General features: G+C 35.9%; 1 protein-coding gene across 1 annotated transcript; it reads right to left on the bottom strand.

Moving 5' to 3' along the window:
- Positions 1–509: 509 nt before the first annotated feature.
- Positions 510–24,161, bottom strand: STK17B (serine/threonine kinase 17b). The gene is made up of 7 exons (XM_044666439.1): positions 24,040–24,161; positions 18,511–18,723; positions 11,635–11,779; positions 5,760–5,886; positions 4,537–4,585; positions 1,959–2,138; positions 510–975 (listed from the first exon to the last, which is right to left on the bottom strand). Exons 1-7 carry the CDS (start codon positions 24,159–24,161, stop codon positions 693–695), a joined length of 1,119 nt encoding a protein of 372 aa, XP_044522374.1. The 3' UTR covers positions 510–692.
- Positions 24,162–26,200: the final 2,039 nt, after the last annotated feature.

Here is a 26,200-nt window from a genome sequence, read left to right as displayed (position 1 = left end):
CAAACAACAGAGGAAATGCCTGCTATTTCTTTTATCAAGAAAAATATCACATTTTTTTGTATGATCACATTCTTTGCATGATGTATGCAAAACCAAAAAACTAAAAGTTGACACGCTCTTCTCAGCTGCAAGAGAGCTCCTGGGTATTTAGGTGGAAAGTGTAATAAATGGAAAAGCTGAATTTTATGTTGTTGTAAATGAATTCAATTTATAGAAGGATAACACAACATTTATCCTAAGGGAAAGCAACAGACTAACTTTCAATTTCTTCATTTTGATGAATTTATGTCCTAGCCAAAAAAAATCACCAAAAGTACTTCGTACTGTATAGCAACTCTTTGGCAAACCTAGTGAAACTTAGCTTAGTTTCTCTTATTTACAGAATACATAGCTAAAAATGTTCGATTTCCTGTAATCATACCAACTTTATAAAATTAATGATTTTTAAAGTAATATTTGAAATGTGCAAATATACTAATTTAAATTTTATTCTCTGATGAGTTCTGTGGTTCCAAGACAGGGAGCAAGATCTATTAATATATGAACCAATACTTTAACACAAATATATTTCCTTCAATCTTTCCCCAAATCAAAAGTGCATTTTCAGTGTAAGTACACTATACACGAAAGTACAAAACATATCAACACTGCAGTGGATTTTAAATTCAGTCCAAATGATGAAGAGAAAGTTGCTAGCACAACAAATCTGGAACAAGTTCCTGGGGATTATGCAAGGAATCATCAAAACGAAATCGTTTGGAAACCGTACTAATGTCCTCAGGAATATTCTCCTTATCTTCTCGGTCACCACAGGTTCCATTACAAGTAGATTTAGTGGTTTTGTCTTCTGAGTTTCTGACTGTGTGCTCCTGAGTTTGAGAAGAACAGGAAGTTTCCTCAGGATGAAACAAGTTTACAAAGTCCCGTTGCTGGAGCCAAGGATGAGAGAGACAGTCTTCTGCTGTTGGCCTGTCCCTGTGAATGAAATGAAGAAGGTTCATGAAGGTCTGGACCTTTTCTTTGAAACAACAAGTCCTAATTTGGAAAGGGAGGCTAACAGAACTAGCCCTAAGGTCCCAATAACAAAGGTTGGTCCAAATCCTGGAGATATGCTTACAACATCAGAAATTGCCCAGGCTTTCTTTGCTATGGCTTTTCTACATTCAAAGTTGGAATATCATCTAATTTACTTCTTAACTGGCATGGTAATTAAGAGCAGAGAAAGGAAAACGTTCTGAGTTCTTTAGGCTAATTCCAGTATGCAAAAATATCATGGTTAACATCATTTGGCCAACCTCCAACTGTAGTTAGATGGACAGACATTAAAGAAAAAAAGTACATCAATTAAAAGTCCAGTTAATGAGCATTTTCTTAACACTTCCACACAATTACTATACCCAATTTTAGATTTTTCTCATTCAAGTGCATCACATCTAATTACTCTAACACAATTTAGAAAGATAATTATTAACCAAGTCTTAAAAAAATTTTAACATAAATGTGTACATGAGAGGCAGCACAACTTAGGGGGTAGACTGTTGGGACTTTGACTTGGAAATACTGGAATTCAAAACTTCTCTCTTAATGATGACTAGTAGTGTGAATCTGGTTGAATCACATAACCTTTGCGAACCTCAGGCAATTTTATGAGGCTATAATCAATAGCCAATTGCAACCTTCATTGATGGAAGGATTTTTCATACCTGGAGTTCCCAAACAAATGAAACTTGAAAGTCCTAGATGTACTATGTCATACTGTGCGTGTGTATATACACATAGTTATACATGTGTACCCACATATAAAATGTCAAAAATAGTAAAACAGAATGTTTTTTAAAATATTCAAGTTAAAAAATTTTATTTCTTCAATTTAACCTTAGCAATTTTCCTAAGTTAATGAGGGTACCCACATGTATCCTCTATTGATTAAATACTTTACTTATTATTATATTACTTACTCTGGGTTTTTTACTAAAAGACACTGAATAAAGTCTTTGGCCAGCTGTGAGACTGATGAAAACAGTTCTTCAGAATAATCCACATTGACCTGAGAAATATTGAGGTATGTTTCTTGATTGTCTTCTCCCACAAATGGAGATGTATGCATTAATAACATGTATGCAATTATGCCAACATTCCTGAAAAAGAATAAGAAGGAACTTTTAGTTAACTATTTCATCTTAAATTTTGCTAGGAATTTTGCTGGAACCTTATATCCATGTGATGTAATGTTATAAGTGAAACTGCCTAATAATAAGGTTGTTTAAATACTTTGGTAGGGGGCAGCTGGGTAGCTCAGTGGATTGAGTTAGGCCTAGAGGTTCAAATCTGGCCCCAGACACTTCCTAGCTATGTGACCCTGGACCAGTCACTTAACCGTCATTGTCTAGCCCTTACCATTCTTCTATGTTAGAGCCAATATATAGTATCAATTCTAAGACAGAAGGTAAGGATTTAAAAAAAAAATTGGGGGGGATAATTAATCCAAATTGTATTGCTAATACTTTAAATACGCGTCCAAAACAAAATTTATTGTCCCCAAACAGACTCTTCCATCTGACATTCCCTATGTTGGCCAAGCCCGTTCCCCATGCTTCAAACTTCTGTTGTTTTTGGCTCTTCTTCCTCCTTCCGTTTCCACTTCTAAACAGTTACTAAATCTGGGTGAGTCTTTATCAATAATCCATCTTGAATGTCCTCCTCCTTCTGTTCACATGCTACCTCCTTAGGGTAGGCCTTTCTTCCCACTGGCCTGGCCTGGTGCCACCATCAGTCTAACTGGTATTGGTAGTCTAGTTTCCCAGCTCTCGCCTCGATTCCTTCCCTCACTTTCCAGAGGGTAAATCTTCCTTATCAAAAATTTGTATGATTCTAGCAATGCACAAAATCTTTCGGTGGCTCTCTGCTACTGTCCTTCCAGGATATATCACACATTGCTGAGCTAATCTTTCAGGGCCCTGCATGACCTGCGGCCTCTTCCTACGAGGCCAGGATCTATCGTCATGACAGATGGGGTTTGAGCTTTGGCAACAGCACTGGCATTCTCAGGTCATGAGCCCTGGGTCAATGAGTCTCGTTCCTTCCTTCCGTGCTGTCATCCAGCTAAAACGTATAATTTGTCATCTTCTGTACCTGTCTGGTGCTTTCCTGACTCAGTCACTGTCCATACCATTGACCTAGGCTTGCAGTTTCTTATCTCAACCTCTTCTTCTGCCTTTTTAAAACCTCAGAGGTTTCACAGTGCCCGAGAGGCCACCTCCCACTCCAGCTCATCCTGACCACCTAGTCAGAAATGGCCTTTTTTTTTTTTTCCCCATCTGGCCTTTCCACAACACTTTGTGCCTATTGCTCTTCGTCTGAAAAATGTGACTCTCCAATTGTGACTATATGCATGGGGGCAAGACGAGGTCGGGACAGGGCCAGGCAGGGGCTAAGGGACCAGTGTGAGGCTAACATATAGTGAATGAAGGGCAATAGCAGGAAAAAAAAGACTGGAAATATAAATTGAAGCCAGATGGAGGGCCTTGAATCCCAGGGTAAGAAGCCTGTAGTTTATTCTAGAGATAACAAGCGATCCGAGCAGCAGAGAAACACAATTCGATGTCTCTATTAGAAATATTACTGTGAGAGCAGTGTGAGGGCTGGAAGGATGGCCGACATAGGAGACTGCAGAGAAGGAGGCCCCTGAGAAGGTCATCATCATGATTTAGGTGAGAGGCAATGAGGGGCTATTCAAGGGCACAGGCAAGGTGAGGGAAAGAGGATAAGGGAATAAGGGATATTTTAGAGGTAAATAAGATTTAGTGGCTGATTAAATGTGGGAGTGTGAAGGAGGGATATGATTCTAAGGTGCTGAGCCCGAATGTCTGAAAAAAATGGTGGTGCCATAAACAGAAATAAGAAAGAAGAGGGAAAAATGTAGGGCAGCATTGGCAAAAGTTTTCAAGTTCATGTGCCCAAACTGTACCTTCAAACTGCTTGCGAACCTCCTGGACTACCCCAGAGAGTGGAGGGAGGAAGTGCTCGCTTTGGGCAGCTGAACAGACAGGTAGGGCATGTAAAAATGTCCTCTGGCCCTTGGAAGGGGGGAACAGAGCAGCTCCCCAAGTGCCGGCTCTGCACAGAGCCGCTAATACTTTGCTGACACTGATCTAGGGGAAGGTGGGTTCAATTTTGGTAATGTTAAGTTTAAGATAACAATGATTAAGGGGAGAAGTTGAGCAGGCAGGTGGAAATTGGAGTGCCTTTTGCCTCAATATAATGTACGTAATAAGTATTTATAATTTAAGTTTATTGTAATAAAACAATCAAAATTATATAATGCTGGTAAATTTTTTTGATGATTAATGTGGCTACATGAGTCAATAAGTAGAATAATTTTTAAAAATTAATACAGTGAATGACTCTCCAACATTAAATGTAGCTATTTACAATTACTTTTGACATTTCCTAAAGCTTGGAATTAAAAAGATTATGAAATGGAAAAAAATATTAAAACAGTAAAGATATAAAATATTAAGATTAACAAAAACTTACCACATATCTGTTGCTGTGGTAATAGGATCATAGTTCAACACTTCTGGAGCTGAAAAATAAAAGGCAAATTGCATACCATGTGCAAATTATTTTATATTTAAGTTGCTTTTCATGTTTGTTTTAGATTTTTGGAAAGACTGGCAACTCATGAGGTTGTTTAGCTAGCAAATTTATTTATTTGTTTCTTTGTTTATTTTTAAGACCCTTACCTTCCATCTTGGAGTCAATACTGTGTGTTGGCTCCAAGGCAAAAGAATGGTAAGGACTAGGCATTGGGGGTCAAGTGACTTGTGCAGGGTCACACAGTTAGGGATGAGTCTGAGGCCAGATTTGAACCTAGGACCTCTCGTCTCTAGGCCTGGTTCTCAATCCACTGAGCCTCCCAGCTGCCCCTGCTTAACAAATTTAATGCAGTGTCAAGCATGAGGTGGCTAATCATTAAAAAATATTTGTCAATGAATAAATTGCTCAAAGAGGTCCAACCAAATGGCACTGGTTGGGTAGTAAAATTTTACTAGTCCAGACCAAGTGTTGGGAGAATCAATCTGAAGAAACAAAAACAGCAAATTCTAGACTATTTTACATTAATTTATTATCATAAAAATAATTTCAGCACATTATTCTTTAATTCCAGTGGCCAAAGAGAAAAGAAGGTGTCTCTGCTAAAACTGCTAGAAAACAGCGGTCCGTGCTGCCTTCCTTTGACTCAGAAGTGTGCAGCAGTGAGCTGGAGCCTTCCATAGCTACTCCTCAGACATTAAGTGGGTCTGACCAGTTTTGTTGGTACGCACTATTGATTTTTTTTTTCTCTACTCTGACATGCCAGCATTCCCTGACTGCCACCTGCAGTGCTAGGGAATGGGGACACACCTTTTGACTCTAAACATTTTCAAACCATGGATTGAACATCTGGTTCATAAACATCCTTTATGTTAGATGGCCCCACCTCACACTCTCAAAGAGCTTCCCTTCTGCCAACCACCTCAACCTGAATAAATCCCAGTTACATTCTTGATCTGTTGCTGGCCAGGTGGCTCATGGTACTGAATCACGGTACAATACTTCAGTCAGCAACAAGGAAGTCCCATAGATCCCACCAAAAATATGCTGAGTAAATATATCCTGAAATGGATGTTTCAAATAATTCTCTCCACACTACAAATTATCTGTTGCTTTTTTTTAAAAATTAATTTGACTCTAGAAAGTAAAGGGAAAATTCTTACCTAGGTACTCAGGAGTTCCCATTATTTCTCTCAGTTCACATGCATTCCCTATTTTCCGAGACATTCCAAAATCTACAATTTTTATGTCTCCAAGTGGAGAAATACTGCTTAATAAGATATTCTGAGGCTGCATAAAAGAAAATACAAAGATCATTAATGTCCTATGCAACAGCTTATTCTTTGCTAAAACCACAGAAATAATTTTTCAGACAAGAAACAAATTAAATTTGAATTCTTTCAGTTTTAGCTATTTTGGATGTGAGGCAAAATGGGAATATTTATATATATACACATATATATATATACACATGCAATATGTATATACACACTTAACCTTGTAGTTCATAATTCCAAGTTTAGGTTTCATTACAAATACTTTTTTATAAAGGAAAACGATAGTCCTCGGTCTCCCAGATTCAAATAATTTCAAATCATAATTGTGACTGTATCTGTAATTTCACTGATGTGGGGAATTACTGTAGGTGGCTCAGAGGAAAGAGCACTGAGGTTAGAGTCAGGAAGTCTGTTGTTATTCATTTGTTTCAGTCATGTCTGACTCTTTGCGACTCCATTTGGGGTTTTCAGGAAGAAGTGAATTCAAAATTACTAGCTGTGTGACCCTAAGAAAGTCATTTATCCTGTTTACCTTAATCCACTGGAGAAGGAAATGCCAAACCACTCCATTATCTTTGCCAAGAAAACCCCATGAACAGCACTGGCATGTTTTGATCTCCAGGATCACAAAGAGTCAGACATGACTGAAAGACTGAATAACAATAACAAAACTTCTGGTACCAAGGAAGGTCAAATCAGCACCTGCTCTGCAACTGTTTTTAGAAAACTGATTGCCTGGGAGACTATGAAGTTAAGTGATTTGCCCAAGGTGATACAGCCAGTAAGCATCTAGGATCCTTTCACGCCCAGAGGTCTTCTGAGGTCTATTCTCTTATGCTAAGCTGTTTCTTTTATGTTCTCTTTCTGAAGTTCACAATTACATAATTCATGATCTTCAATGTTTTACAAGCATAAAAATATCACACTACTTAAATGTCAAAATTGGTTGATTTAACATGCTACATTTCTATTTTAGTAATCATGAAATTATAATGAGGACAGTGCTATTATTTACATAACAGAAATGGGACTACACTTACTACCTCATTCATCTAGTAATCTCAGGAAAAGAGGTGCCCCAAATAGACAACTTTTCTAGGTAAATTTAAGTTTGTCTTGTTCAGACCAACCAACATTTTATTATCACAACTATTTCAACTTTGAGCTTTAAAAAATTAGTACAATTTATCCACAAATAGCCCAGCTCCTCCCCACATTACAGAATGTATCATTTAGGAAACAGAGATGTTCATATGTTTCCACCTTTTTCAGTTCACACTTTGGAGGTAACATTAACAAATTATTGTTCCAATATCAATTCTGTAGCTGTGCATGATGTCCTTCTACTCATTTCACTCTTCATTATCCTGTGTAGTTCTTTCCAAGTTTTAAAAAAACCATCCTGCTCCCCTCACTTCTTATGGCACAGTAATATTCCATCACGGTTTGGTTAGCCATTCCCCAATTGTTGGGCATTCCCTCAGTTTCCAATTCTTTGTCATCACAAAGAGCTGCTATAAATATTTTGGAATATATCAGTTCTATTCCTTGATCTCCTTTGGAAAAAGACTGGGTCTAAGGGTGTACACAGTTTTATAATTCTCTGGGTATAATTCCAAATTGCTCTCCAAAATAGTTGGATCAGTTCACAGCTCCACAACAGTTTATTAGTATCTCCATTTTTCTATATCTCTTCCACCAATTATCATTTTGCCCATATGATATTTTAGCCAGTCTGATGGATGTGAGATGATATCTCCAATCATTTTGGTTTGCATTTCTCTAAGCAGTAGTGATTTAGAGTTTTTTAAATATATCTAATATATGGCTTTGATTTTTTTCATTTGAAAATTATCTGTTCATATCTTTTGCCCATTTGTCAATTAGGGAATGGCTCTTAGTCTTATAAACTTGACAAAGTTCTCTATTTTAGATATGACACCTCTGAGAGGCCAACTATAATTTTCTTTTACCAATTTTCTGCTTTCCTTTTAATCTTGGCAACATGTTTAATTTGTACAAAACCTTTCAATTTAATGTATACAAAATTATACATTTTACATTTCACAAAACTTTCTATCTCTTGTTGACTCAAATTCCTCTCCTATCCATAAATCTGACTGGTAATATGTTCCCTGTTCTAATTTACTAATATCTTCTTTTATGTCTAGTTCACATATCCATTTTGATCTTACCTTCTTGAATGGTGTAAGATATTGGTCTATATCTACTTTCTGCTAAACTACTTTCCAGTTGCCTCAGCAATTTTTACCAAATAGTGATTTCTTGTCCCCAAAACCTGGATCTATGCTTTTGTCAAATATAAGGTTACTATAACCTTTTATCTGTAACTTGTTGTATTTCTATTCTGTTCCACTGTTCTATTTCTTAGCCAGTACAGTTTTGAAATTACTGCTTTATAATATCATTTAAAATCAAGTACTGTTAGACCTTCTTCCTTTACGTTTTTTTCATCAATTCTTTTGATAGTCTTAATCTTTTGTCCTTCCAAATGAATTATATCACTTTTTCTAACTCAAAATAATTTTTGGAAATTGGAAATAATTGAGATAGTATTGAATAAGTAAATTAGTTTAGGTAGGATTGTCATTTTAATCATATCGGCTCTGCCCACCCATGAACAATTAATATGTCTCCAATTATTTAGATCTGATTTTATTTGTGTAAAAAGTCTAATAGTTCTTGGGTTTTTTGGCAGGTATACTCCCAGGTATTTTATTCTATCTGGACTTATTTTAAATGGAATATCTTTCTATCTATTCCAACCTTTCTGATGTAGATTACAAAATTTAAGGTGAAGGGAAGATTATTTGGAAGACTGCTGGGAAGTATCTGCTGTGCTAAAACAAAATGCAACATATTTTTAAACATAAAAGAACCTTTGAAGAAATAGATTATGTAGATCCTTTTCTTGATTTTTCAAGGCCATCTTAGGAACACCAATTATTTCACTATCCTATATTTTGCCCTCTTTAGGGACTATTAAGGCATATAAGTCTTATTTGCTTTCTATGCTGAATTATCCAGATGCGAAGTGTTATTTTTTTGGAGCTGCTTTTTTATATATAATTTTTTTTATCTTCTTCTTGCCAGGTCTTCAGAATGCCTAACTAACAGCTCATCATACTCTTAATTTCTTATATCTAATCTGTTATAATAACAACTATCTTTCTCCAAATGACTCTTCCAGCCTTATCTTAAAAGTAACATCTTTCATACTCCCAGCCAATCTGACCTCTTACTTGTCCACTGAATACTCTCAGGATATTGCTGTAAAACTTTTACTTATATCATTTATTCTTGCCCCCAAGCACCACTTAATGAAATGCTACCTATCCTTTCAGGTCCAAGCCCAAATGCTACTTACTCCAGAAAGCCTTTTAATTGGTCCTACCACCAGAAGTAATATCTTTCTTCTGAAACCTTATAGTACTTTGTTTTTTGTTTTGTTAAATTTTTTTTCCAGATTACATGTCAGTACAATGTTCAATAATTGTTTTTTGACATTTTATGATCTGGGTTCATGTGCTATTCATTATACGATACAGACTTTCATATTTATTATGTTGTGAAAGAAGACACATAGAGAAAATTCATGGAACACAGTTCCTTGTTTATTCCTCCCATTATTATAAGCATATTTGGTACACATGAAGAAAGTGTCTCCAAAAACCTCGAAGGTTCCTAATCATGACTGGGCTTTGGAAGCCTGTGTTTGTTTGTGTTGCATTCTGACATGTCCTGCCAAGTTGGAGAGACTTCAAGGAGAGGCCCCGAGGACTATATTTTTGTCATCTAAGAAGCCACCTAAATTTAGAAAGGCTCATCACCAGTTTAGCCACAGGCAAGGATGGATTTTTTTTTTAAATTTTTTTAGTAATGACTATCTACTAAGAGGAGTCAAAATACCATAGTAGGTGTTGGACTTAGAGTCAGGAAGACCCAAGTTCAGATTCTGCTTCAGACACTTAAAAGCTGTGTGACTGTGGGCAACCTGCATAACCTGGTAAGCCTCAGTTTCCTCATCTGTAAAATGGGAGATAAACAGCACATACCTCAAAGGGTTGTGAAGTCAAAACAACACAGTAGAGGTAAAGTGTTATATAAATGTTATATATTATTATTTTTACTAGTAGAGGGGAATAACCTGCACTGGGCAAAGATTCTGTGATATTACGCATAATCTTTCCTTAGCTATATAAGCTCTTTAAGGGCTGGTGCTATCTCTTATTTATTTCTCTTACCACTTTTAAAACATATAGGGTTGGGGGCAGCTGGGTAGCTCAGTGGAGTGAGAGTCAGGCCTAGAGACGGGAGGTCCTAGGTTCAAACCCGGACTCAGCCACTTCCCAGCTGTGTGACCCTGGGCAAGTCACTTGACCCCCATTGCCCACCCTTACCACTCTTCCACCTATGAGACAATACACCGAAGTACAAGGGTTAAAAAACAAACAAACAAACAAACAAAAACATATAGGGTTTATTTAATTCTTGAATTTAGAACTATGAGATGAGAAATCACACAATCAAGTTGGCTTGATTTGTGTCTAAAGAACAATTAAATAGATTCTGAGAGAAGATCTGTTAAGAGTAAATAGCATGGGGGCAGCTGGGTAGCTCAGTGGATTGAGAGTCCTAGAGATGGGAGGTCCTAGGTTCAAATCCGGCCTCAGCCACTTCCCAGCTGTGTGACCCTGGGCAAGTCACTTGACCCCCCATTGCCCACCCTTACCACTCTTCCACCTAGGAGCCAATACACAGAAGTTAAGGGTTTAAAAAATAATTAAAAAAAAAGAGGAAATAGCATGAATTGAGTGCTTGTAAGATCTGTTTTTGGAGCATTGAGGACATTTGGGCTCACTTCCCTGTTTTCAGCTATAGTCTAGAAAAATTGAGAGATGACTAAATGATCTGTAGACAAGTAAAGTATTACTGTACACGAACTTCTATCAACTTGAGGAGTCTATGATAGTGTCCTATGGAGTGGAGGTTGTACTATGAAGAAATTTATTTCTTTGGGAAATTAAGTTTATCAAATAGTTCAGAGGAATTTTTAAACCAACTTAAATTTTTTAAGGAATTTAGGAAATATTTGTAGGTAATTATTTACTGAGAATTATAGATATTTATTCACCACATCAAGAAGGAACATAACTTTACTTAAAAACTGTTAGCAATTAGTTATAATTTCTACATATCCTTGAAGGTAATAAAACAATGAGAAAAATCAAGACTTTTCATTAATTTAGACCAGCTAATTCATAAATTAACACAAGTCCATGAGCCTTCAATGTTCTTACAAGAAGGAGTATAACATACAATTACATTTTTTCATAACCATTGTTATTGAGTCACTTTCAGTTGTATCTGACTCTTTATGACTCCATTTGAATTTTTCTTGGCAAAGATAATGGAGTGCTTTGCCATTTCTTTCTCCAGCTCATTTTACAGATGAAGAAACTGAGGCAAATAGGGTCAAGTTACTTGTTCAGGGTTACCCAGTTAGTAAGAGTCTAAGGCCAGATTTGAACTCAGAAGGTTGAATTCTCCTCACTTGTTTGTCTATTGCATTACCTACCTGCCTCATATGAGCCTATGAAGAGGCCTATATAATATTTGCCAAAACACATGCCCAAATTGGAGGATGCCAGCATACTCTTTGACCTTGCTTCCTCCAGTGCTAACTGAGGGCTAAATAGGAGCAGAAACACCGCACTTAAGAAGTCACACATAATGTTACCTTCAAATCAAGGTGCACAATATTGTTTTGATGTAGATAAGAAATTCCTTCCAATATTTGTCTGATAAGTCTGATGATATCATTTTCAGAGACCATTTCAACTAGGTCAGGTAAACATAGATTGAAAATTTCTCCACCTGCAGCACTGAAAGAAAATCCAAATAAAATCAGACTGAAAATGTTTATACTATGAGACGATATTTTTGGAATGCAATTTTTAACCAAAACAAATTTCTACTGTTTTTTTAATTAGCTGTTTAGCACACATATTCATTTAATAATCTGAAAAGAAATGGATAGATTTAATGAAAGAGAACAAGAATGTTTATTATGGAAATTATTTATATAAAACTGGGTATTAGAAGGCAAAGCTATTATGATTGTTCTATTAGCTTGCCCCTGTAAATTAAATACCACTAATATATTTTTGATACTTTTCAACTAGATGACCCAAAGTATGCTTATGTAATTTCCAAAGTTTAAGATAACTTTATCTTTAATGCATTTGTAGCCTCTTTCTATTAATGTGGTTACGTGGGTCATGGAAATAAAGAGAAAGAAAAACTACTATTTAAAAATAATTTAAAAATCAAATTAAAATCTTTTTATGGTTTATAAAACAAATGTCAACATCAAATCAATCCCACTGCTTACAATTATTTTTAGTCAATTTGATTGCTAAAAACAGCAGAAACAGGTAATGAAGTCTCTAAATTAAAATTCAGATGCAAAATTCATCTGTCTTGAAAAACATTTGGCAAATTCATAAACAAAGATTAAATAATATAACTAATATTTAATGCATCATTTAGTCTTTCTAAAGAAACAAAAGGTCTTAAGAAGAGTTTATTAATTTTCACTTGTAAGCGCAACATACTTAATGCACTTTAAAAGTATTTACCATTAGTAAATGAGGGGGAAATTACACTCTTCAATGCTTCACATGTTTATTAAATACGATCACAACTCAAATAAAATAAATGTTAACTCTGGAGCATCTCACTAATCTAGAAATTTAAAATACATATATATATTATCAGAAGGCCAAATGACAACGATCATGGCCAAAGAGTTTGTGACCAATATACTATAAGAAGTTGGCTAACTATATTAAAGCAAAAGGATACTTGTTTCCTAGTTGATGATATCTATAAAAGGTTAAATGTTTTCAGAATAGGAAGGCGGATTAAAGTTCAAGGAAACAGAACAGATAGGAAGAAATCTACAGACAAGAGAATTAGAAAAATGATGCCTGGGCATGTTGACCAGCATTTGCTTTCACAACAGAAAAGAGAATCAAGAGTGAAGAAAGAAAACTGAAAAGTTCTACACCTTTTGGGGAGGGAGCCAAAAACACAAAACACCTGTACCTTAGAAACTGCTAAAGGCATTAGTGTAACATGCTGAAGGCATACCAATTAGTAAGGCAGTTCAGTGTTTATTATAGCTAATATTATTGTAGCATAATGATATACCCCCCTTTACAATTACATTTGCAAAACAGCATAATTATTTTTAAAAGACAAGGGAGTATATGTATATTTTTGTAAAGACTGTCAGAAAAAAGTAAAACTAAGAAGATTCTAGCACCTAAAAGTTAAACAACTGTAGCTACCACAATGACTAGAATTTTCACTACAAAACAACTAAATTTATTTCTTAAAATAAAACATTAATCAAAAGAAAATTGTAGTTTGTTCCAGTATTCTAAAAACCTTTAATTAGAGGAAATAAATGAAAAACAAAATCCCTTTTATTAATAAAGGTGTCAGAATGAGATCCTTCTTTGAATTTTCTTCTAGAACCTAGGAAGACAGTAGAGCCTATATAATTAAAGAGTTAGAGGGAAAATGTCACTGAATTTATTGCTGTCTCTAAATTCCAACATGATAAAATGGCAATTTTCTTGGGGTGCTTAAATGTTCCACTAATTTTCTGATTATACATTGTAAGAAAACAGGCATGACTGTTTCCATTTACCCAAAGCCTGGCATGGATTCTAGGCAAAATAATCCCTTACTCGCTTTTGAATGTCTTTGAATAACCTTCAGGAACATCACAATTCTGTTAAAATTCAATGACAGTGTAGGTGTCAATGAGATTTGATTTAAGAGTAGTTTCCAAAATCAGAATTACAGTTCTTAATGATGATTTTGCTCCAGAAGGAGTATTTCTTAAAATCTTGTTACCAGATGGTGAATAAATATTTTATCCCCATTTTGCAAATACAGAGAAAGTGCTATAAAGGGCCATTAAGTATTCAGCTAGGGAGACAATGACCAGGTGCTCTATATTCATATCATATGACTTTTGAAAGTAGAGCAGCTAAAAATAAGTCATTTCTCATGATCTAGTACTCTATGCACTAGATCACATTGACTTATTATATTAATAGTCTAAAGTAATTTTACTTTTTTCACCTGAAAATGCTGACAAAGAGGTACTACAGTTTGGATAAGTGATTTAAAAGTAAAAGCAGCAGTTCAGGAAAAAATATACAGATAAAAAGCCAAGGATTAAGTTGAAAATTTCTTTTCATTTGACAAGTTATGCTACTAAGAAATAGTATAATCCCTTTTAAGTTTATAATGCATTCAGTAGGCCTCATAAAATAAGAGATTTGTAGGGTCATCAGTTTAGAGCTGGATGAAACCTTAGACATTTCTAGCCTAATTTCCTCATTGTATAGATGGGGCCCCTGAGGTTCAAAGGCTTTGGTGGGAGGAGGCAATTTTTAAAAAACGTTGTTATTTTAAAAGAAATTCCTTTTGAGCTCTTAAAAGCCATGTCAACAAAACATGAGCAGGCCCTACTGGGCCTGAAATGTACCAGGTGCCATTCTCAGAATCCACCTATGTCACTTAAGAAAGCAGTTTAATTTAGGTTAAGTCAGAAAAAGTCAGTCATAAAATAGCCCATTTTTTTGGCTGCAGCAACTCATGGAATCATCGATTCAGACATGAAAATGCTGTGCTTTGCCAAAGTGGGCAGAGTTCTCATACTAATGAAATTACAGAACTTTAAAAATATTTAAGGATTTACTATAACTATCAATTTGCTGGGCCCTCACCAAAGCAAGGCGATTATTTTAACACCTTCCTAATCAAATCACTGTGCCACTCACCGAGTGGCTTTTCCAAACCATTCATGCATACCTATGGTTTCTCCTTTTCCCACTCCTAAACTTAAATACTTCACTGAAAAAATTGAGGCTCTTTTCCTACAGTTCTCCTTTCTCCTCTCCTCCTCCTCATCTCCCATTACTCAGATGCCTTCTGCCACCATGTCCTCCTTCACCCACCTCACAGGAAGAAATGGCCTTTTTCACTACCAAGGTAAATTCTCTGTGTGAACTCTTGATCTTATTCCATCCCATTTCTCCAGCAGATGACCTCCTCTATCATGCCCACTCTCTTCAGTCTTTCACTGGCTTTGTTGCTACTGCCTATAAACACATTCATATGCCTTCTATGCTTGGAAAAATCCTCCCTTGACCTGAACATCCTTGCCAGCTATTAACACAATTCCCCTGCCTTGCACGGCCCAATTCCCGAGAGAGGCGCCTGCAATTGGTGCTTCTTCCTCCCCCTCACTCTCTTCTAAAATCTCTTTGGTCTGGTTTCCAATCAAATCATTCAATTGAAACTTCCTTCTCCAAAGTTACCGATGATTTATTAATTGCCAAATCTAATGCTTTTTCTCAATCCTCATTATTTATCTTTCCTCAGCCTTTGCCACTATCGCTCATCCTCTTCTTGATACTCTCTACTCTAGGTTTTCATGACACTATACTCTCCTGGTTCTCCTCCTCCCTGAACAGTCCTTCTTGGTTTCCTATTCTTCAGATTGGCTTATCATCCAGATCTTGTCCACTGACCATGGTTGTCTCCTTTGGGTCTGCCCTGGAACCTCTGTTCTTTAAACAATTTTACTTGGTGATCTCATTAACTCTCATGGATTCAATTATCATCTCTATACCTGGATGATCCTCAGATAAGGTTTACCCAGCCCTAATCTCTCCCCTGGTGGCCAGGTGGCACAGCAGGTATTGGGCCTGAAGTCTGGAAGACCTGAGTTTCCATTTGGCTGCAGAGGCTTACTAACTGTGTGACCCTGGGCAAGTCCCTTAACTTTACTGGCCTCAGTTTGCTCATCTGTAAAATGAGATGGAGAAGGAAATGGCAAACTACGCCAGCAACTTTGGCAAGAAAACCCCAAAAGGGGTCATGAAGAGTCAGACATGACTAAAAAAATAACTAAATCACAAAATAACAATCTCTCTCCTGACCTTCAGTCTTACATCTTCAACTGCCTATTGGATATATGAGAATGAATGTTCCATAGAAATTATAAACTCAACCTGTCCAAAATTGAATTATCTTTCCTCCCCAACCCTCCTATCTTTCTAAATTCCCTGACTGACAAGGGCACCGCCGTCCTCCCGGTCATCCAGACTAGCAATTTCAGTGTCCTTCCCGATTCCTGATTCCCACTCAACCCCACCGCCTGAATCTGCTCCCAAGCCTGGTTGATTCTGCCTTCACATCTTTTTGTGGTCATCCTCCACATCTCTAATCTACGTCTCCCTCTGTCCTTTGACAGGGCCACCACCCCGGTGCAGGTCTTCACTACCTCGTCCTCAGGGTATCGCAAGAGCCTGCTGGCCGGTTTCCTTGCCTCATTTCTCTCTTCCGCTCCAGTATGTCCTCCACCTCGCTATCAACTTGCTCTTCCTGAAAGCTCAGGCCTCTTGCCACGTCCTTCCCCTAGTCAATAAACTCCAGTGTGTTGGCCTTCTTGCTTTCTTGAGCAAGATGCTCCATCACCTTACTTCTATGTCCACTCTCCTTCATGGGATATTTTCTTATTAATAAATACTTATAAGACAATCAAATGCCCAATCATTTTATAATGCACTATAGTTAAAATGTTGAAAGAGGAAAAAGTATTGGCTTTTTGTATAACTTAACTAACTAGAAGTATTTTATGGCGCTATAAGAACTAAATTCATATTTTAAGGGTCACATCAAGATTAAATTAAAAGAATGTAGTAGTCATCAGAAAAAAACCTTCATAAAAAATCTTGGCAGATATCATGGGAAGGGATATACATTCTTTTAATTAATAAAGTCTAAATATTTTTAGGGTAGGCAGATATTAGATGGCATATGCTACATATATTACTTTGTATAAGTATACTAACAGCTTATTTTTAGTTTCAATTTTAAAGATGAGATAAGGTCACCTTACAAACCCAACAATTATGCTCTGCTGGCATGGCTTTCAAGAAATCATTAAGAACTACATTAGATATAATGTCTTACTCTTTATGCAAAGCATGTTGTTGTTAACATATTGCAATTCTAGCTAAATGTAAATTTTGGGGGAAAATCTCTTCTTCAAATTATGATTCAGCCTGAATTATAATTTTAGGGATTTCAAAGCTATAGTTCTTGGGGGGCAGCTGGGTAGCTCAGTGGATTGAGAGCCAGGCCTAGAGACAGGGAGGCCTTAGGTTCAAATCTGGCCTCAGACACTTCCCAGCTGTGTGACCCTGGGCAAGTCACTTGACCCCCATTGCCTACCCTTACCACTCTTCTGCCTAGGAGCCAATATACAATGTTGATTCCAAGACGGAAGGTAAGGGTTAAAAAAAAAAAGCTGTTGTTCTTACAATGAGTTACTGCGAGTCATTGGAAAATAAGTTTCTCTAATTTGTATTATTATTTCTTCTTCATCCCAACTCAATGAAAGTTATCTGCATAGAATGCTAAATGAAATTTATAATTAAGCTAAAATGTGCTCAAGATATGTTTTGGGGGGGAGAAGGAAGTGGAAAAGAGAGAAAATAAATGCTTGTTAATTGAAAAAATCAATTAAAAAAGGAAAACAACTTGATCACTTCTAAAACACATATTTCACAAAGATTTCTTCCCACATCCCTCAAATGTAATCATAATAGCTAATACTATAAAGTACTTTAAAGTTAATATTGGACTTTTCTAGTAACCTTATAAGATAAATTTTCTAATTATTATTATCATCCTCATTTTAGAGATGAAATTGAGGCTTAAAAAAGTGAAGGGACTTGTTCATGGTCACCCAATTAGAAGATATGAGAACTGGGACTTGAAGCCAAGTTTCTCATTTCCAAGTCTAGTGCTCTTCCCACTATGCCATCCTGCTGCCAACTTAACAATACTGAGGGTTGTTTTGGTTTTTTTTTTGACACAGTTATTGTTAGTTCTTATCCTTGAGAGATGGAGCTAAAAATGATTTTCCTAAGGTAGTGGGTCAATAGTAGGTCTGGGACAGGAATGTTTGTTTATAAATTGAACATGACTGATGTTTTCAATGGTTAGTGGGGCCCAATTTAAAAAAAAACAAACTATCTCTAGACTACAGCAAGAATTTAGACTTTCTGATTCTGGCTCAAAGATAGTCCTAATGAACTGTTTCAAATATGAAATTAAATGTGAGTGACTTAAGCAAATATAAGTAACTCATTAAGATAAATAGAAGAAAGTAAAACAGTTTCTAAGACCAATTTTGTATTTCTCAAACAAACTTAAAAAAAGATTAGATTAAAGCAGGAAAGAGGCAGAAATTTTAGTTGGTAGTCATTAAGTAATCATGTGATTGGGTATTTTCCTTGTAATGTGAAAAAAAATTCCTCAATGCAGTGAAGAACCAAAGACAAAATAGTTAATAGTTCTTAAGATGGAACAGAAATTAGCAACTAATTTAAACTGTTCTGAAAATATTTATTTTGTTTCTTTACTTTTGATGCATCAAAAACAAAACAAAACAAAAAACCTTGCTGATCAGTTACTATTTTAAAACAAGTGCCGAAGAACTGATAAAATGTATACTTACTATTCCAACACCAAAATGATTTCATTTGAAGTTTCATAGACTTCATGGAGATTAATCACACGGGAACTAGATGCTGTTAATTCTAGCACGGCGATTTCATGTAGGATCTCTGATCGACAATCCTGGCCTCTTCTTCTCTTCTTTAGAAATTTAGCTGCATATTCTTGGTCAGTGGATTTTGAAATACATTGCCTGACCACAGCAAATTTTCCTCTGAAAAAGAGGGGAAAAAAATCAACAATAGTTTTTAAACATTTCCATTCTAACAAGAGATACAAAGATAAAAGAGCCCAGAGAGAGAATAACTCCTCTAAGACCATCAAACCTTTCAAATATCCATATCACTCAGGTATTTGCCATATCTTGATTTCCAAACTAAAGACTCCATCTTAAACAGTTACATAAACAGTGTACTCACTTCATCAAACTTGTTGTAATAAAGTGGGTGATAATAATTATATTCTTGCATAAGGGAATGAGACAACTCATTTTAAGATTAACAGCTGTTCTCTAGAATTGTAATAGATACAAGCAAATTATGATTCTAAAGAATAAAGTTGATGAAACAAATTAATACTGAAAAAAATTGATGAGTGACTGTAACTGGTGAACCTGTGTGAGAAGAGAAATTAAAAAATGACTCTTGGCCTGATTGATTTTTAAGGTTTAAAGTTAGTCAAGATGTATTTATTTCTCCTTAATACTCTTACCGAGTACACATGTAAAAGATGAAATTGGCCAAAACAAACAAAAGCAAATAAAAATCAGTCCCATGGCAAGGAGGTACAGGTATTTTAAAGCACTGCTTTACAGCTCTGAATTTTCTCAAGTATTAGTATTTCTAAAATTTAGTATTTATACAATTTATTGCCCACATACATTAAATTATTTGCATTCATAGCCAAGGAAATAAATCTTCTATGGCCTTTTTATTTAAAGATTTTAAATACTTCATAAACACAAAGCATGAACATCACTTCTTTATTTTACGTTAACTCACTATAATGTAAAAGATTTATCTCTAAAAACACACAAAGCACATACACAAAATAGTCTCATTCTCATTTTTTCAGTTCTAATCACTAGAAAACAATTCCTCCTAATATAATTCCTTTTAAAAGTGTGATTTATTGATCTTAATAAATCTTACTTTAGTGAAAAGCAAAACCTGTTCAAAGCAAAAGTTATAACTAAAAGGCTTTTTTTTTAAAGAACCTAGAAAATGGGCAAAAGACAGTTCTCTCCCTTAAGGTCTCCACAGTCTAATGGGGGAAAGGAACAAGCAATCAATATGTACGAACAAGCTTTGTGCAGGATGAATAGGAAATAATTAAGAAAACACTAGAATTAAGAGATTTGGAAAAAGCTTCCTGTAGAAGATGAGATTTTGTTTGAGACTTAAAAGAACAGAGGTGCAAATCAAAGTGACATAAAAATGGAAGATATCTATTTTAACAAGATATCCATTTTTAAAAAAAACCCAAGTGTTCATGCACATGAAATGTAATGTTAGCCAAAGTAATAAAGATCCTAAAAAATAACTAAAAAATGTTTAAAGCCTTTAAAAAAAGTAATAATTTGTGTAACAACTATTACCTTAAGGCAACATTGTAAAATCATGAATTACCAGTATCAAGAGAAAAAGAACAGGATTAATTTCTTAAAAACTAAATATTAGCAATAATAATAATAATAACATAATAGCTAACATTATATAGTACTTATAATGTGCCAGACACTGGGAGGTAGGTGCTAATATTATCTCCAATTTACTGATAAGGCAAGGCAAACAGAAATGAAGTAACTTACTCAGAGGTCACAGAGCTAACAGCTAACAGTAAGTGTCTGAGGCCAAATTTGAACTCAGGTCTTTCTGACTCCAAGCCTAGTGCCCTAATCTACCACACTTCCTCGCTGCCTCAAGTAAATTATAAATGGGCCAAGATTTTAATACTATTCAACTAAACAAGCATTTGTTAAAGACCTCTTTTATGCAAGGTACTTAGATATTGGGTAATTTAGGATCACTAACCAAAAATAAGACCTTCCTCCAAATCTTTCAAATTTTTATTTGTAGATGTTTACAGTAGCATTTTATAAGATATTTTTTAAAGGCGATATGGAAAAGTAGTTAAAAAGCCTGACCTGGAATGAAGAAGGCAAGTCCATTCTCTGACAAACAGGGCTATTTGACCCTGGGCAAGTCACTTAAACCCTCAGTGCATCAGGCAATTCTCCAAGACTATATAAACTGCCAAGCTGCATCAGCACAAGGAGTTTTCTTACTGGGAGTGCCCCATACCATGAAATCACAGGACCGGTTCCATCCCTATTTTGTAAATCAGAAGTCTGGCACCAAAGCTAAAATTTTCATTTGCATGCTATTAAATCAGGTTATTTTAATTGCTTTTGTCAAATGCCAGGTAACCTATAGCCAGGTAATGAATTCTTCAATTCTGAAATGCTAGTGACATTTTAAAAGTGTAAATGGCACCCTGCTCCTCAAAGAAATTGTTTTATATTTAATTGCAAAATGGTAGAATAAGTGAAATGAGTTATGCTTCTTAACTTGGCATTTGGAAGCCTTTTCTTAATAATTCTCAATTCAAGAACTCAGCAGCTAAAGTACTTTGTAGTTATTCTATTGCATTCTAGAATACATAACAAAATTTGAAAGACAAAAAAAAACCACAAAGGAAGTTGACATTTATTTCTGAATCTGCCTCACCCTTCCAACCACAAGAAGTTCTATGAAAACTTGCTTCAGTTTAAAAAAAAAACTTAAGAAACTTTACCCAAAATATTCTAAAAAACAGGAACTCAAGTTTCTTGAGAATAGTCAAAAACTTCACTAGTGACTTCGTATGTTTTCCTTCTGTTTACTTAAAAGTTATGAGTTTTTTTCTGAAATACTTTATGGGAATCAAAAACAGCTGAATGGAAAGCTTTATCATGCATTATCCATTAAATCTGTGTGTGTCTGCATTCTAAAATGTGCAAAAATACAAACTGCAACAAGATCCTAATTTCTACTTCCCAGGCCCATGAGCCAATTGAACTTCATTAACATATTCAAAGAATATTTTAAAAGTTCATGAAAGGAGAAGTGCCAGCAGTTTCAATTCATCAGTGTTAAAAAAAATCTATGTTCACTTAATGACTTATTAGCCCATTCCAGCTAAATGACAGAGTTTTGTTTCTGTTTTCTGAAGGGGAGAATGAGTTAATACAATGGAGAGTTTAAATCACTTTCCATCTCTTACTAATAAACAGGTACCTCGGAAATATATAAGCATATTTAAACTACACATCAGGGGCAACTAGGTGGCAAAGTGGGTAGAGTCAGGAAGAATTTTCTTCCTAAATTCAAATTTGGCCTCAAACACTTAGCTGTGTGACCCTGGGCAAGTCACTAAACCCTTCTACCTTGGCTTCCTCATTTGTAAAATGAGTAGATGAAGGAAATGGCAAACCATTTCTTTGCCAAGAAAATCCCAAATGGGATCACAAAGAGTTGGACCCGACTGAACCACAAACTATACATTTAATTTAAGTCAATGATTTTTCATTTTTAATGGTGCCTCATGCTCTAAATCTCTGAAACTATTACTTGCCAAAATATTCTAAGGTGCCTAATTCCTCCCCCATGTCCTTGATACTACCCCCCTTATTCCAACAATCACCCTTCACTTCTTTCCCCTCTATCTTCCTCCTCTACAGATCTCCCCAGTGCTGAAAAACAAAACTGTCCCTTAAACCTTCAAACCACTTATGGAAAGTGGAATAGAACCAGGAGAACAATGTATACAGTAGCTGAAATATTATACATGGATCAACTGTGAAGGTCTAACCATTGCCAGCAAAGCAAGTCTACAAGATAATCATAAGGGACTCATGAAGAAAATGCTCTCCACAGCCAAAGAAGGAACTACTGAAATCTGGATGCAGATCGAAGCATGCCATCCTTCACTATAATTCCTTCATGAGATTGTGATTGTATGTGTGATGTGTGTCTCCTTTCATGATATGAGCAATTTAGAAATATGTATTCCATGAAAATATGAGTATACCTATATCAGACTATTCGCTGCCTCATGGAGGGTGGGAGGGAGAAAATCTGAATTATAAAATGTCAAAAAGTGTTTCTATGTGTCACTAAAAAATGAAAACATTTTAAAAGGAATAATAATTTTAAAAAACCAAAAACTTCTACCCCCTCCATATCAGCAAGGCCATTTAGGGCATATCAGCCAAGGCTATATTTAATCCAATGCAGAAGTTTCCTCACTATTCATTTGTTCATCAATGCCTTACAAACAAACCTACTGAAACTGCTCTCTGATAAAATCACTAACCTCATCTCCAAATCGAATGGCCTTTCCTTAATCTGAGAAAGATTTTCCTTACACTATAATCTCCAAAGCATTGGCCACTAACTCTCCTCTCCCTGATATTATCTCCTCTCGTCTTCCCTGATATATTGTTCCTAGCTTCCTTCCTATCATCAGCCTCATTCATAATCAGAGATCATCCATATACTACCTCGCAGTCTTCCTTCCATGATGCTTTTCCTTTATTCATTATAGTTTACAAAAGAACCCCAAAACCACCACACAATACAAAAGGCAAGTCAATATTTGTTAACATATTTAGGAAAAGTAAAATGAAAGAAAGAACATTATTCTTTCTATTCCTTTTATCAACTAAATAAAATGAATTATGTATATTTCCAGGGCTATTAGGTAAATAATCTTTCTTATACATATTCATCTTGTACATTTTTGTTACTAAAACATGTAAGTTTTGCTTTGGGATCCACAACCTTGTTCCTTCCAGAGGCACTATTTTAGAATCCTTACACAGGCAGACAAATATTTAAGGCCATGTTCTTAATCCTTAAGAATATTATTTTTTTTAAAGCCTTATTCTATCTTGGAATCAATACTGTGCATTGGCTCCAAGGCAGAAGAGTGGTAAGGGCTAGGCAATGGGGGTTAAGTGACTTGCCCAGGGTCACACAGCTGGGAAGTGTCTGAGGCCAGATTTGAATCTAGGACTTCCCGTCTCTAAGCCTGGCTCTCAATCCATTGAGATATCCAGCTGCCCCCAAGAATATTCTTTATAGCAGGGGTCGGCAACGTATGGCTCTCGAGCCATATCTGGCTCTTTTGAGGGCCAGATATGGCTCTTTCTGCAGGAGCCATAAAGTCCATTTTTTTTTCAGGCGCTGTTACAGGAGCGCGCACTGTAAGCACTATACAGCTCTCACGAAATTACATTTTAAAAAATGTGGCGTTTATGGCTCTCACGGCCAAAAAGGTTGCCGACCCCTGCTTTATAGTATGTGAGAAAAACAAATTCGGTAATTCACCACTATGATCAATATCCATAAGTGTTCTACAAGGAGTTCCTTTGAAAAAGGAAGGGAAAAAATTTATTTAAGCATAACTATAAAGTGATAGCAAAAAATTAATCATTTAATTTGACTTAATGATACTAATCTTTCATTCCCATTAGCAGTTTCCTTACCTTCCTAATTCTTTAGATGTAAGCATGTAAAAATTGTGAAAGTTTTCTGTCTTTATTGGAGTTTGGATGGATGTTGACAGCATGCCTGAGAGGCTCCGGCAATCAAATCTTCTTCTAGACATGTTGAGTTTAAGGATATTCTTTCTTTTATCTGTTAAAAAAAATACAATATATGATGCTATTTCACAAAGACAGGATAACAGTGACATCGTATAATTGTAAATATGGTTGGTTGGTTGTTGTATTTTTGTATTCAAAGAGAACTAGAATTCTAGTATTGGGGATGCCTTTAAACTCACACATAAATTAGATTTAAGAGAGGCAGAGCTGCACAGTGTTGTCAGGTTCACTCTCTTTTCCAGAGTCACCAAAGTCCAGTGGCGAGACAAAAGTCAATATAATCAGTGATGCAGTGGATGAGCTGGGCTTCTTCAATGTCTAACCAAGGTCCAAGTGCTGCCCAGCACCTGCCTCAGCTGCCTTCATGGCCACCTTTGTGGCCAATGGAACAAATTATTGTCATCCCCCCGTCCTCCAAGTGACGTCTTCACATGCCTGGGGTAGATACCCGCCTAACTCACTGACAGATTTGAGGCCTATCAGTTACCCTCAGTGCATCTGCCGAGACAGTTTACTGGAGTGTGACAGCTGTGCTTACTATGGCTTCTTGGAGCCACAGTTCCAAATATAGCTATAAGATATGACAAGCAACAAGAAAAAAAAAAGTGTGTGTGTGGGAGAATGAGGTGGAGGGAGACTCAATATAAGCTTTAACACCTTTGCAGCCCAAGATTTAAAAAAAAGTGTCTGTGAACTCAATGAGTTTAATTCATTTGCAGAGTGTAGTTAAATAAAGCTCTTTAAAGTCCTTTATGCTCTTAAAAATCCTTCTACTTCTCATTTAACCCAAGCCTCTTATTTTACATATGAGGAAACTAATGTATAGCGAATTGTACAAGGTCTCACAAGCGGTAATTGAGCTTGTATTTGAACCCAGGTCTTTCTGAACCCAGACGAAGCACTTTCTCCTACACCATTAAAGTTTCCTCTTTCAACTCAGAATAATGCTTCAATTATGCTCTGGTTTATACAAAATAACATTCAGCTTCATGCTTCAACCTGAGAAGAGATGGAAGTGAAAATTAAGTGGTGTGAGGTCATTTATTTTGTGTATACAACTATACACTGTACAGGTTGCATTTGTTTGTGGATCCTGCTACTTGTAAACTACAGAATTAATTCAGGTAAGGAAATGTGGAAATATATTGAATTCTCTGCTCCACTTCTATCTAACCTCTTCTTTCTACTCTTAGTTCAGGCCTTTCACCTTTCACCTAATTATTACAACAGAATTTTAATAAGGCTTCTCCCTGCCTCAAACTTCTTTCTCCCTCCTTTCTATCCTACTTAACTACTAAAGCAGTTTTCTCTGAACTCAGATCTAAGTGTACCACTCCTCTACTCAATAAATTCCACTGGATCTCTGTAGCCTATACGATGAAAAATACACATTCCTCTATTTGTCTTTTGACAATCTTGACAATTCTGGCTCATCTTTCCAGACTCATTGATATTCATTACTATTTCCTCCTCAGTCTGGTCCATAAAAATTGACCTTGGCTCTATTCCTCACATGGCCTGCCATTTCCCATCTCAGCATCACTGAACAGTGTCCTGCATCTTGGAATGCACTGTCCTCACTTCCCCCCCATGGAACCCCACACTTCATTCAAGATGTACTGAAAGTCTTCAACGTCTTCTCTTCTCAACTAGCATGCATATATTTGGTATACATTTATTCTTTATTTTCTTATGTCTCCCCTTACAAAAAGTGAGCTCCTTCAGAGCAACAACTATTTAGCTTTTGGTCTTTGCATTCCCAGGCCTTATAAGGCACAATGCCCGATATACAGTAGGTGTTTAATAAATGCTTGTTGACTGATTGGTTGATTATATCATGGAACTTAGTACAACATGTATTGATTAAATTCACAGTTAAAGAAGATTTTCAGAAGCCATCACAACTCTTTAGATTCCTCCTCTTCTTTTAGAGGATTCTTCTAAATATAGATTCTCTAATTGTAGTATGACGAGAAGTTTTCTGACGATTGCTATGCCAGACATGTATGTGGGGATGGTATGTGGATGGTGTTAATTCAGA

This window comes from Gracilinanus agilis, chromosome 3 (assembly GCF_016433145.1).
Source record: "Gracilinanus agilis isolate LMUSP501 chromosome 3, AgileGrace, whole genome shotgun sequence".
NCBI classification, from domain to species: domain Eukaryota; kingdom Metazoa; phylum Chordata; class Mammalia; order Didelphimorphia; family Didelphidae; genus Gracilinanus; species Gracilinanus agilis.
This window is presented reverse-complemented; position numbering and strand designations above follow the sequence as displayed.